General features: G+C 29.5%; 4 protein-coding genes across 5 annotated transcripts in view; 3 read left to right on the plus strand and 1 right to left on the minus strand.

The window, feature by feature from the left end:
* The window catches only part of LOC149477378 (uncharacterized), a 73,700-nt gene extending 70,904 nt beyond the window's left edge, over positions 1 to 2,796 (minus strand). For both annotated transcript variants that reach the window (XR_016317633.1, XM_089710713.1), the window contains exon 1: positions 2,503 to 2,796. The gene's annotated coding sequence lies outside the window, so the exon portion shown is untranslated. The remainder of the gene's footprint in view (positions 1 to 2,502) is intronic.
* A 325-nt stretch (positions 2,797 to 3,121) lies between these two features.
* Positions 3,122 to 4,656, plus strand: LOC149477380 (uncharacterized). The gene is made up of 4 exons (XM_089710939.1): positions 3,122 to 3,458; positions 3,598 to 3,735; positions 3,913 to 4,077; positions 4,204 to 4,656. The coding sequence occupies exons 1-3, from the start codon at positions 3,333 to 3,335 to the stop codon at positions 3,991 to 3,993; spliced, it is 345 nt and encodes a 114-aa protein (XP_089567065.1). The 5' UTR covers positions 3,122 to 3,332; the 3' UTR covers positions 3,994 to 4,077; positions 4,204 to 4,656.
* Positions 4,657 to 5,519: 863 nt separating this feature from the next.
* On the plus strand, positions 5,520 to 8,472 carry LOC149477381 (cytochrome c oxidase subunit 5B, mitochondrial-like). The gene is made up of 4 exons (XM_089710839.1): positions 5,520 to 5,680; positions 6,530 to 6,703; positions 7,673 to 7,716; positions 8,148 to 8,472. Exons 1-4 carry the CDS (start codon positions 5,593 to 5,595, stop codon positions 8,208 to 8,210), a joined length of 369 nt encoding a protein of 122 aa, XP_089566965.1. The 5' UTR covers positions 5,520 to 5,592; the 3' UTR covers positions 8,211 to 8,472.
* Positions 8,473 to 9,127: 655 nt separating this feature from the next.
* LOC149477382 (uncharacterized) lies at positions 9,128 to 13,019 on the plus strand. The gene is made up of 8 exons (XM_089711059.1): positions 9,128 to 9,289; positions 9,514 to 9,658; positions 10,007 to 10,100; positions 10,434 to 10,677; positions 11,148 to 11,279; positions 11,657 to 11,755; positions 11,992 to 12,097; positions 12,393 to 13,019. The coding sequence occupies exons 1-8, from the start codon at positions 9,283 to 9,285 to the stop codon at positions 12,952 to 12,954; spliced, it is 1,389 nt and encodes a 462-aa protein (XP_089567185.1). The 5' UTR covers positions 9,128 to 9,282; the 3' UTR covers positions 12,955 to 13,019.
* The last annotated feature ends 706 nt before the right edge of the window (positions 13,020 to 13,725 follow it).

Raw genomic sequence — 13,725 nt, forward strand, 5'->3', positions numbered from 1 at the left:
TAATCAATACATTGAATGCAAATCGAACTCCATGAGGTTAATACGTATTTGGTAGCATGACCGAGACGTTTGAATAACTTTGCCCTAGACAGCTGGCTCCATAAATAGATGACAAAATGATATGGGAAATAAATCACTTGTCTTGTCTGTATGTTGAATGTAATTAAAATATTAATATTGAATTGTTTAACAATCATATATCGTTGAGGCAATCAATATTTTTATAAAAACTGATAGCAGCCCAAAGATCAACAAAAAGCTGTAGAAAAATTGAAAGATACAAATACTCCCTGTTTTTGAGCAAGGAAAACCGTACATTTCGTTATTACTGCCTGTTTTCTATCTCTATCTCCATTCTTTCTATTTAATTGTATGTCTAAAATAAAGACCTCTACACAAATTTTACCAAATACAATGCTTAATGACTAAGGCCACAGAAAGAACAAACTAAATGCAGCTATTAAAATAATAGCTATGCCATTTACAAAATGCAAGAAAGATACATACTGTGTCCTAGAATATTTTCCCTGTTGACTCATACTGACATTCATTCATTGAGCCATCATTTCTTTGTTCTATTTTTTTAATGTAGCATTTAGCACAACAGTTCATTGATTTCTAGTTACAATTATATTTTAAGTGTTGTTCATAAAATATGGTAAATTTGCGAGGATGAATGGTTGTGTGTGCCGAGATCACGTGTCAGAAGTGAAACTTCTTTGGCAAGATTCAAAGATACCAAAATCGTCGCCTTATTCCATGAAATGACGATATTGCCATGACGCGACCTTGAAATTTTACTCTCACAAGCCTAAAGAAGTTTCAAAAGGTTGTTTGCCATATTCCATTTTAAATTCAACCAATTATATAAAAACACATGAGCTATCAACTGCACTATAATGTCTTCAGTTGAACAACATATTATAATAATTATTAATGAAATATGGTAGCATAAGTATCTAATACTTAACCATATACTTATATCTTTATTTATTTTAAGACATATTATAAGAATCTAACTACTTAACGTAAGCACTAAATGACCCTGTACACTGTGTATTTTCGTATATTTACAAGATCGCACACAGTTATCAACTTTTATGAATAAATATTGGTGTATAATGAAAAAGTAAACAATAGATAACAGTTTTTAGCACTAAAACCTGCCCTAGTGCACACATACCATAAAAATGCAAAAACGTGACAACAGCCAGTGCACATGTACTCAATGTACTTAGAATAACTGTGCATTGTAAGGCTGTAGACATACTGTTACTGTGTTATTAATACATTTTATTTCTGACAATAAAAAAATTTACAGTTTTGGGCATACTTGTAAAATTCAATCTAACCATAAATAGTAGAGAATAATTATTTCAGGTGTATATAATATGTACACACTTCATTTTTTCATACATAAAAAATTGATCCACTTGAATGAAAGTAAATTATCCAAAAAAACCCTAACCTATTCGAAAGATAAATTTAATTGATAGGTAGTCAATCTTAGTATAGATAAATAATTGATTAAAATGAACATTGTGAAATACTCTTTGTTCATTTATTACTTTAAAAAAATACTTACATGTTTTAATTACTTTTTTTAATGTATGTTTTATTACCATTTGTTACATTCCAATAAACTTTCTAATAGACAGAAAATTATTTTCCTCAACTTTGTTTACAATAAGTTTATTAATGATGACTCAGGAAAAATGTACCCATCTGCTGGTGAAATAATTGTTGAAATTTGTACAGTACTTTTTGGATGTCTAGAGTAATACTGTAAAAAATATGATATAGTCAATTAAACCATTGTAAACACACCTTTATCCTTCTCACGTCACAGAAAAAAAAATCACAACTCTAAACAATAAGATAAGAAACTTTGCTTTACAAATAATGAGTATTTAATAAGCAGAACTAAATACAGAGGCCATATCAAACAGATCTTTAGTTGTTAGTAAATTGTATTGAGAACTTGCTTACAAATACATTAATACATTGTTTGTATATTGGCGTGTATTGCTTACGCAATAGGGTTCAAATTACGATGCAGTATTTTCCTTACAAGTGCTCTTGCACTAAGTTTGCACTGAAGGTTCATTCTCTAATCATGAATTCAGAACATTTGAATTATTTTAACTAGATCATGCTATGTAACCTGTTTTAATGTCCTGTACATTTATTAATAGATATTATATCATGAAAATACTGTTTATCATTTGATATCTCTAATTTGGTGATCTTATCTTTATTTCTGAAGATTGATTTTATCAAAATAAATCAATGAATTAGAAATATTTTTCATACAGTTACTCACATTTTTTGTTGATTACTTTACTTTAGGAACAAGTACATTTACATATAGATAAACTTTTTACATAATCAGTGTATTTATGTATGGTAAAAAGAACATTTAGGTGGGTGTCATAACTTTATAAATCGATTATATCCACTCAATGAACGAATATCAAACAAATAAACATAATTCTTACTTACCTAATTGACTGAATGATGAATAAAATTCAAGAGATTCCTCAGAAAATCCCTATCAATAATTTGGAGGCCTACGTATGTCACTATTAAATTCGATTCACAACACTACACATCGATTTTTATTATTTTCCACAAGTATGTCTTGATCTATTAATTCACGAAAAGGTTATTGACTCTTATGAATATTTCATACACTGAAAATTTTTGACTCTCATTCGAATATCAATCTGCAATAGTCACATTCGTTTTCACTTTGTAAGTTTACTCTTTGTTTCTGAAATTTGACGTTCACAGTTCTGTTCACAGTTTATAGAAAATTGACACTTGACAGACTACAGATGTAGAAAAAGTTTTCAAGAAAACACAGAAAATTTATAGAATAGATAAAGCGGGTATAGCAACAAATAATGAATGTTCCATTTCAACGAAAAAGCTTCAATCTTTCAAGTGAAACAAAACCAAATCAAGAAACATAATTAATATTAAGAATCAAGAAATTCATTCTTTATTTTAGTGTTATAGTGATGTCACCTCGGATGTCACAATGAATCGGTAAACATGCGACTGCAACACAAAAATACTACAGGCTACTGAAATAGAGACAGAAATGTAAAACAAATGTTTGTGGTTATTGTGTCTCAATGATATAATATAAAATAATTAGATTTTATAATATATCATATAATTTAATGGTTTAAATACAATTCTAATGTTAATACGTAGAAAATTATATTGACATGCGCAATAACATCTCGCAAAGTATTGATTTTTCATAAAAGTAAATACAACAGTATCATAGTACATATGACAAAGAAATTATCTAGATAACAATAATGCTTAAATTATCATCAATAATTGGACTGTACTTTCTATTAGGAATGTTTATTATATGCCGAGGAGAAGAAAACGTTGGTACATTTACCTTTAAAGAGTTTCAATATAAAGACACACCGAAAAATGTGCGTATACTTATATGCTTCATATGATATTAAGTCTTACATTGTTTCCTTAGATGATTACACTTAAAGGTGTTATTTTAATATGTTGATACACAAAATTCAGGTATTAATTTCATATAAACACTTGTTATCATTCCAGGAAATGACGTTTCGTGAATATGAAACAGCATGTGAGCAAAGTAGGGTTTGTAGCGGATTAAAAGGACTAATTCGTACACACTGTGTACGAGAATGCGTATCTCCGTCATGCTACAGAGAAATTTATCAGGCAGATCCGGTAATTTTATTGTAATTACTAAATGAATAAGATACTTTGGTACTGTAAATCTGAAGTCTAAATCTAGGCACTCATAATCTGGGACTTGATGAATTATAAGATACAATTACTTAAATGGACATGGCAGAAATCCGTAACCAAAAATTTTTAGTGATAAATAAAAAATTGTTTTTCCAGTTGGAGGAAGGTGAAATTGATGTTCGTTTGAATTCATTCAAAGGATGTTTTATCCAAAGAAGCGGTCGTACAAGAAATTGATTTAATTCTATCGTTATTTCGTCTCTCATCTTATGTGTGAATAAGATTATTAAAATCCGACGAAAAATTTCATTTGCTCTAACGGTGAGTATCTATCGTCTATTGTTAAAAAATATATTATCAAAGACAATTTCTTATAAACAAAAATTATTATAATTTGCTAGTATACAAAACTTGATGTGCGTTTAATAAAATATTATTTGATTTCAGATGTTTGCTGGCATTACCGTTTATAAGAAAACATTGTTTGTTCTGCTCCTTCAGTGGAAACTAAAATCAAGATTGAAAATTTTTGAAGAATAGAAAAAATTCGATCACGAGGCGGGAATCGAAACTGCGTCTTTATGCCATATATGTAGAACATACTTACCTACTTCATATCTCATTTTGCTCGTTATTTCACTTGCTCTGTGGTTAATTCAACCAATAAAACTTTAACTTTCAGCACTGACACAATTGGTTAGTAAAAAAATATTGCAGTGTAGAAAAATATGTAGTAATACCTATGCATTTTTACGTTAACATTTACAGAATAAATTTTAGACACAATTTTAACATCACTCTAATTTATTACAAGTCAATTTCCTTATTTAAAGGTGTTAATTGTTTGTTACATAATAATATACTCATCAATATTTGTCTTTCTTTATTAGAAGTTAGTTCTATAATAAAACTAACAATATGTATTCGCTTGCTTATTTCCTTTTCTTGCAAAAATGCACAAAATATTAAATTGAATTTAATATTAAAACTATTTATTAAATAACGATGATCATTTCATTACTAGAATAAGTACCTGACACGAGATAATGCCTACCATCGCGTCATTTACACATTATTCTCATATTATGTATTAATTATATGAAGAAAAGCATAGTAGATTTTAGGTGGTTTATCATAAATAGATACTCAAACCTAGCCAGCTTCCCTGTTCAAAAATGCAATTCAAACTTCTATAAGCGTCACGCGCTTTTTCGTCGTTCATATTAAGGAAAACATATTAATATTATGATTAATAGTAGTAGGGGAATAACCCACATTATGGCACTATATGGAATTTTTTCAAAATTTACCGCATACAGCTGCTTTACCCTCTGGCTTAGTCCCCCTAAAAATACGATTTAGAGAAGTTTTTGTAATGAATCTCGTTTTCTTCGTCCATCATACTTGTTATTTTATATAAAGTAGTTAAAGAATTTCAATTATTGCTCTGAGGGGAATTTACTAATATATTATTATTTTATTAAATCTTCACCCATGTTCCCAATTTTATTCCGTTGTGCCTCAATTTTGTGCTGAAGCTACTTGCGTCAATATTGTGGGTTGATATAATCTTAATATATAGTTCATAAAAATTATCAAGTATCGAATAAAACTATCGAATCAAAATTTAAAATTGAAAGATTGAAGGGAAATTACAGATAATAATTAATATTTCCCCTTTTCGTCCTCGCTCAAAAACGTAACGTAACGTGAATAGACAGCTTTATTTTGGAAACCGGTGTGATTGTCAAGTATCGATTTTTCTCCCATCCTTAACGTTCGTATCAAACTCACACTTGCCATCGTGAGAAGCGGTGTAGTGCGAAAAAAATAGAAATGGCCTCCTTGTGTAGACAAATTGTTCGCGGAAATGCTCTTAAAAGTGTTCTATTTTCCACTGCTCGACGGGGATACGCAGATAAAAGTAAGAATGAACATTAACCTTCACATAAAATATTTCGCCATAAACGTCAAAATTAAGTTACGTAATGTCAAAAGCTATATTTTGTAATGTAAAAAATATATTTTTCATGTAAGAAACAAATATATGTTTCCATTACAGACCACTGAGTTTTATGTTGATATTATATATATAGCCGGGTTATGGTTTTTAAACCACCGAACTACTGAACCCCCTTGAAGAGTATCTCGCATGATCACAACATTATTTCATAATAAATTAAAAACAAACATTCCAATAAGCAATAACACGAATTTATTATTGTAAATCATTTTACTATGCCTATATCAGTATTATTGGCCTGTAAATGAGAAATAGCAAAAAAATTTGTTAGGTTATATCTTATCACTTACATTGTAACTACCTATCTAGAGCAAGATCGATTGGTTATATTTAATCACTTTTAATATATTTACGCATTTTTATGCCTAGATAATATAAGTATGATATTAAAACAAAGTGTAGGTAATATAACATAATTCCTTGTATTGAAAAATGTATCCAAAATAGATATCTGTACATTTTCCTTATATGTATTGTATCGTAAATACAATGTGTGAATAAGACCACACGCTCACTGTATGAACTGGTAAACTTTAAATTTTCCAATTTTAACGTTTACCTAATTCTAACTAACAATTTTTACAATGTTTTGCAATCTACTAAATTGTGTTAGGTCAATTCTAGTCAGAAAACATTAATTTGTGATAAATATAACTGAATAAATATTAATAAAAATATGTTAACACTATTACTATCTATCAAAATAATATATTTATTAAATAAATTTACCAATCAAATTTTCCTAAACAGTGATGGTAGACCCCATGGAACACGCTACTGGTCTCGAGAAGAAGGAATTGCTGGCGATGCAGGCCGGTAACGACGATCCCTTCAACATGAAAGTGCTGAAGAAAGCTGCAGGCACAAGGGACAACCCCACACTGGTGCCCTCATGTTTCGACGCCCGCATCGTTGGTTGCATATGTATGTATTAATTTAAATGATATTAATAGTTATTTTATTTTTTGCAATTCAATTTTCAATATACAAAGTGAACTGTATTTGACATGTAATAGGGACTCAATATTGAAGTATATAACAGAGACAAACCGTTAATGTTACAAATGGTTTTCTTATTAAGTGAAAGTGTTTAATGTTATGAAAGAATGGACACACCCAACAGTATTTGAGTTCTACAAATTGTTTTTCTCAAGAAATTCATGATGTTCACGTTATATAAGACACTACAGTTCAAAATTTATTTAACAAGACAGGATTAATTTAATGTACGTACTTTCAGTAATATTTATTTATTGTAAGTAATATTTTATGTGTTATAAAAAAAGTAACACAATTATTAGAATCAAGAAGCCATACAATTAAACTTTATATTTTCATCTAAATATCTTAAACCTTACTCAGCTTATAACCAGGAAATATCAATATAACTAGACTGAGACAAGGCTAAACTATCCATCACAATTGTGTTAATGAAATTTAAACTTTAACATGATGATGATTGATTACATTTTTCAAAAATTACAAAATGAAATGGTGCAACACTAATATCAATTAGGCTAACTATAGTAATTTTAATTATCCCCTATAGTTATGTAATATGATTTTTTTCTGTTTAAATGAATTCTAGGTATTAATATTAGTATTTCCTATTTAAATATGGGCTTTACAATAAATAGGCTTGTAGGCTCAAAAAATTTGAATGAATATTGAAACAAAATTGTCATTAATTATTTGTAATGGTCACATGGAATAATTTTTCCACTAAGTAAAGGAAATATTCTACAAAAAGAACATAGTGATTACAATATTAAAGAATTAATAATTGTATTTGATAAATATACTTTTTATTCAAACTTAATAAAGTTATTTTTTGTGTATGTATGCAATGGCAGAATTATAATATACAACTAAATTATTATTTTATCATTTCAGGTGAAGAACACTCAACTAGCATCAACTGGCTCTGGGTACACAAGGTAAATATTATTTCAATATAAAATTAACTGAATATTTAAAACTAACCAAGTAATATTGTGAATGGAGAATATTATGAACTAATGAACTGAAATGAATGTCTTGTGTACACAATATAGATTCATGTATTATATTCCTTGAAGTACGAGGATGGTTCATACGTAGAAAAAACGTAAATATGTACCACGGGCGAAGCCGGGGCGGACCGCTAGTAGTTTATACAAATTGAATGTTTGCTAATTTAAGTACATTTTATAAAAAACGTAAATAATCTACCCACTATTTCCATTACTACAGTTCAATTTTAATTTCTATCGTTTATTGCGTAAACATTCATATTACTTTGATTTTTGTTACTTCCGTTTTTGTAACATATTTATTTTTGTGTACATGTAGATTTGGCCTTATTTTATTTTACAATTTTTTTTTTCAGGACCATCCCCGCCGTTGCGAGTGCGGACACTGGTACAAATTGATCGAGAAGACGCCTCTGTAAAATCAAGTTACACTTAGTTATCAATTAGTAGTGTTTATTATCTGCAATGAATGTACGCATCGACCCGCGCACAGCATTTCGTTCTATGATCTATTATTCCTGTTTGACATTAACTGTCAGTTAGATACATTATTGAACGAAAGCAAGAAATCATTAAAATAATTGTAAGCATACTTACCAGTGTTTCATTGAAATGTTACCTACATGCAGTTGTTTGTTAATGGGTATTTAATTTTATGTAGCTATTAAATATTTAATCGGATATGGGATTTCATTTTATACCCTTTTACTACTGTTCTGTGCTTTTACGTGCTTTTACAGCAAGAATTTTTACAAATACAAGTGGAACTTTTATTTATTTATTTATAATAACTTTTGTAATGTGACTTGAAGGGAAAGTACTTATTACTCTAAAATGTAGATAGAAATGTAACCTCGGTAACATTTCATTTTTTTTTTAAATAAAACTGCAAATAAAGATTTCTGAAAATTCCCTTGCCTGTCCCCGTTATCACATCCTTATAATTTACAAAAACGATTAGATTAACTAGAGCTAGAAACACTAACAAACAAAATTTAATTTAAAACGAATAAATTCCGTTCTTTATGATGAAATAATATCATTTACAACTGTAGAGGGAATGTTCAGAATTGGATCAATAGTTTTGGAACTGGTTTAGACAAACAAAGCAAAAATCCTCACAGAGGTATTAGGGTGGAGGGGATTACTGCGAAAAGACTTCTGCGCAGGTTGAGGCAAGCGTTGTTAACTTAAGTGCGGACTCCACCTTACATTCATTCATCTTCTCGTGTTCTTCTCTTTTTTCTTAAGTGGCAATCTTGAATCGATGAAAATGATTTTTCAATTAGCAACACTGTTTACTATTTACTCTGTGGACAAGTGACAATAATGACATTGACATCTGATATTAAAAATTGAAATTTGTGTTTTGGATTGTGTTGTGTAGTTTTTTTATGTTTAAAGATCAATAATAAATTATAAAATATAAATTAGGTACCTCATAATAATGTAATATTACCCCCTTTACTACATATTTAACTTCACAACAAGATGGCACGTAAGTATTACAATTTAAATTAAAGTTTTTGGGACCACTCGTCAGTATGTTTTTGAAATTATACCTACTTTAAATTAATTATTGTTACAAAAAAAAAATTTAATATGTTAGTAACTCCATCATGTTCTAAACAGAATAATCATTGACCTCTTTATTTGATTTTCTATTTTATGTATTTCTATAATTGTGTATTTCTATAATTATTATCAAATATCGTCTTTCAGAAAATAAATATTACAAAGTTTATATTGCTGATGGTTTTAAAGAAGATTGCGAAGAGCTGATACAAAGATGTTCACAGTTGGACACTTTGAATTTTTACACTTTCAGCGAAGTTTGGAAAGATATGAACTTTGCTTGTATTTATCAGTAAGTATAATAGTTATCATTACCAAGTTTCCAATAAAGATTGAATTTTTTTTTAAGTAAATTAAAGTTTTCGGTAATATGTGTTTGTGATATTGAAGTGTACACTACATAGTATAAAACAAAGTCACTGTTCCTATCTCTCTGGCCCTATATATGCTTAGATCTTTAAAACTATGTAACGGATTTTGATGAAGCTTTTGTTAAAGATAGATTGGTTCTTGAAGAAGCAAGCTTAACAAACTATATACTACAATAAATTGTTAAGTTTTCTACAAAGCGGCCGATTTTCAAATTTCTACATGCAGAAAGCTAGTTGAAATAATGTAAATAATATTTAAAATGTTATAGGGGAAGACAGTCTGGTGCAGAAATAGCTGAATTGTCGGAAGAGTTGGTTCATATTGGAAAGCAATTTATGCTGGCAAATACTAGCAATTTTAAGGTAAGTAAAGAATGGAATTTTAACTAAAATTACATACTTAATACTATTTTGTAAGTTGTTGTGACATAATGTGTAATACAGTCTTGTGATACTAGTTTTATTTCTGTATCCATTTGTAAGCAATAGATGAGGGTAGGTATGATGACTGTTGACATATTGTTTAATATATTTTTTTACCAATGAGAAAATAAACTTGCAGTTCTTCCTTCTACTATTAGTATTATAACTATATGTGTTTAAATGTAGTAGACTTCAATATGTGTTTTAACTTTTAAAATTATTTCCAAAGTACTATTGTACCTAAATTAGAAAAACATAATCATTTTCTTTCAGGAAATCAAAGCTGGCATCTACCTAGTCTATGCATTACTAACACAACAACCATACACCGACTTTGCCTGGCTCCGTTTAACCCCAGATGATGTTAGTACCGTAAAACGTATCGAGACAGTGGCACGGCGGGAAAAACAATTTGATGTGGTGTATATATTGGGAGATATATTGATTAAACATACACATTATCATGCGACCGAGAGAGAGAGGGGATTTGAAAGTACATTACGGAAATATATTGATGGTATGTATTTTTAGCTATAATTAACAATTATTCTTAATTGATTATTTGAGTTTTTAAGTAGAAGTAAAATTTCGGAAGAATAAGAACCTTGTTCTTTCCTACAAATTAAGATGTCTTCACTTGTGCATAATGACTATTGTATATTATAATTATCACAGGAATAGTATAACTCGTACAAGATTAGAATAATCTATAAGGCTTTTGAAAAGTATGTGAATATCAAAAAATTCAATATCAAAAATAACTTCTTCAAAAAAATTTTGAAGTGCAACTTCTTGCGCGTTGAGAGTAAAATTTCAAGGTCGCATAAAGCAATACCGGCCCGTCATGGATTCAGGCGACGATTTTGGTGTCTTTGAATCTTGCCAAAGAAGTTTCATTTCAGACACGTGTGCGCTACACGTACACACGCTCTTTATTATATTCATAACAACTGTATTAATATAAAATTAATATTTGTAACTTTCTAGGATGCACAAGTTTGGACAAAAATGGTCACCGGCCCAGAGGTGTGTTCTACCAGCAGAATGATGAATTGGACATGATCAAGGAATTGGGAATAATATCGCGGAGGTACGCGCAGGTCAGGAATACAGCCACTGGTAAGGTCTTAAAATTAATTTCTAGTTTTATAGCAATAGAGAAAGACTGATTGGTGTGTTGTGTGCGGGCTGAATATGCATGCCTCTTTTGCGTCTTTAAACTTGAAAGTTTTATAATAAGATGTTTTTTAGATTTATGCTTATGAAATCAACATAATCATCATCAGCCCATATATGTTCCCACTGTACTGCTCGTGTGGGTAAAAAATATGAATATTCAAATTTAATTATATAAATTGATTTTTCCCTGTACAGCGGTTGCCATGATGAACATTTTAATTTGACCTATTTGAAGTCTGTAAATAGTTGTTTTTTGTTTATAAATTTATGTGGAGCAGAGGTCAGATGAATTTTGTACCTAATTTATAATTTTTCAGCTATGAAAAAAGATGGGCCCAGTATAAAATATATAAATGAAAACCTAGCTGCAGAATTGCATCATTCCCTGAAGAATGTTATGAATGGATTTGATGATGGTAATAAAATAAACTTTTTTTTTAATATTATGTCCAATAAAATGGTGTTCCTAAGTTTAAATAATATAAAACTACAAACTTCCTCCAAAAGTACTAAAAATTAAAAAAATGCTGTCCATAGTAGTTAAAATATTGTTTAAAATAAGTATGTTTTAGATCTTTTTAATTTAAATAAATAATAATCTTTCCTCTATAATAGTGTAGATATAATTCTTAATAAATTATTTCCTTTCCAGAGGAAAGAGATACATATGATCACTATGATGCGGTACAATCAATAAAACAAAGGGCCATGGTGATGAGTGTAAATCCAATGGCGCATCTCACATCAGCTGCAGAGAGGTATGTTTCTATTTATTTTTTTGATAGAAAACAATTTAAAAACAATCCATTTTTGTAGTAGCAGTTTTGTGACGGGGTCAAATTCTGCCTCGTAGTAAGATTTTTGATGAAGAAATTGCATTTAAAACTATTTAACTTAAAATTATATGGATAAATTTTTCGTTAAACAGCAATTTATATTTAACACATTGATAACAATACATATCTAAAGCTTTTTATTTTTACATTTCATGTAAGATCAAATAGAACAAATTTCTATAATAAAATTCACTAACACATTCTATTTTATTTCTAGGAAAACAAAGACTAGCCCTCAAAAGAAGAGCGACATTAAATCTAAGCCGGGAAAAATTAAAACTTGCAGTCCATCCAAAGCTATAACATCTTCACCATTGAAACGCAAAATAACAGAAGTGTTCGAAACCAAACCGAGAAAAGCGATACGGTTCTTTATGGAAGCTCACAATGCGCCAGTCGAATTAGATATAACTTCATTTAGTAAAGATACAAGAATATCGAGTGATTCAAATAGTGATAGTTTAAGCGATTTTCATGATGATGATGATCTGGCTTCCGACAAAGATATGATTGATATAGAAACTAAAGCTTCAGATAGCAAGTTAAATGTACATAGAGACACATTCCCCGCTATCGTGCATACAAAAGTTGGAGAACAGAAACATTGTGAAATAGAAATACTTGATTATGCAGCGAACGATCAAATTCCCGTTAAAAAAGCCATATCAAATATGCTCCAAGCGTCAGGCAGTTTGGAGTCTAATGAAGAAGATATCAAAGTTAATGTTAAGAAAAAAGCTAAAATTAAGAAGAAACAACCCAATAAATTAAGAAAATAATCATTGAGAATATCATTAGCATAAATTGTAATAAATAAATAAGTAAGTACATATATTAATTATAAATAAAAGATAAAATTAAACAAGTTGTTAATTTCTTATTCCATTTATTACTTCTGATAACTATTGTTAACACACAAACTTTGATTTAAAAACAAACACATTGTTCTACAGATCATTTGAAATTCGTTAAAGTTAGGCCATTTTTAATAAATTAAAGTAAACACGAAAGAATATAATATATTTTACATTTTATAGTACAGTCATGGACGTATAAAAAAAGACGGACGGTATATCGCCTAAACATTGAGTGAAGCCTAGTAATGGCGGCGAAACATCCATGTGTGTGTGCCATGTTGCCATGGCAACAGCTGTCCTGTTGACAATGGCGGCTGTATTTTTTTCTATAAATTTTGCCGTAATAATTTTGTCATTAAAACATAAAAGAAATAACTTGCTTCCCTGTGGAATGTAATCCCTTGTGTTTTGTTATTTAAAATTGTACTGTTGCGACACCATTTAACCACGCAAGACGGCATTTTAAATATTTTTTGTGAAACAGTGACGCAGTTAATCAGTCGGTAGTTCACGACGTAATGGCGGCCGACTAGCTTACTATGGTGAGAGTGTGTGCGTGTTTATTGTCTTTACACGATCGCTAGCTTACTATGGTGGCTTCACGTTGTTTGTTCGTAATATGGCGTCCGTCTTTTTTTATACGTCCATGAGTACAGTTACTTGGCAGAAAATTGCATTAAAACTATTTGTAGG

Source organism: Colias philodice, chromosome 25 (assembly GCF_061535455.1).
Source record: "Colias philodice isolate Cphi_HAF_F1 chromosome 25, ilColPhil1 Martin Lab GWU primary, whole genome shotgun sequence".
Classification (NCBI taxonomy): domain Eukaryota; kingdom Metazoa; phylum Arthropoda; class Insecta; order Lepidoptera; family Pieridae; genus Colias; species Colias philodice.

What these genes read in the sequence shown, in the direction of transcription:
- LOC149477381 (XM_089710839.1), top strand. Translation starts at nt 5,593, where the DNA reads ATGGCCTCCTTGTGTAGACAAATTGTTCGCGGAAATGCTCTTAAAAGT. An exon ending in CCGCATCGTTGGTTGCATAT is followed by an intron (nt 6,704 to 7,672) that starts GTATGTATTAAT and finishes TTATCATTTCAG; the next exon opens with GTGAAGAACACTCAACTAGC. An exon ending in ACTGGCTCTGGGTACACAAG is followed by an intron (nt 7,717 to 8,147) that starts GTAAATATTATT and finishes TTTTTTTTTCAG; the next exon opens with GACCATCCCCGCCGTTGCGA.
- LOC149477382 (XM_089711059.1), top strand. An exon ending in CAAATACTAGCAATTTTAAG is followed by an intron (nt 10,101 to 10,433) that starts GTAAGTAAAGAA and finishes ATTTTCTTTCAG; the next exon opens with GAAATCAAAGCTGGCATCTA. An exon ending in GGTCAGGAATACAGCCACTG is followed by an intron (nt 11,280 to 11,656) that starts GTAAGGTCTTAA and finishes ATAATTTTTCAG; the next exon opens with CTATGAAAAAAGATGGGCCC.
- LOC149477380 (XM_089710939.1), top strand. Translation starts at nt 3,333, where the DNA reads ATGCTTAAATTATCATCAATAATTGGACTGTACTTTCTATTAGGAATG. An exon ending in ATAAAGACACACCGAAAAAT is followed by an intron (nt 3,459 to 3,597) that starts GTGCGTATACTT and finishes TTATCATTCCAG; the next exon opens with GAAATGACGTTTCGTGAATA. An exon ending in AAATTTATCAGGCAGATCCG is followed by an intron (nt 3,736 to 3,912) that starts GTAATTTTATTG and finishes TTGTTTTTCCAG; the next exon opens with TTGGAGGAAGGTGAAATTGA.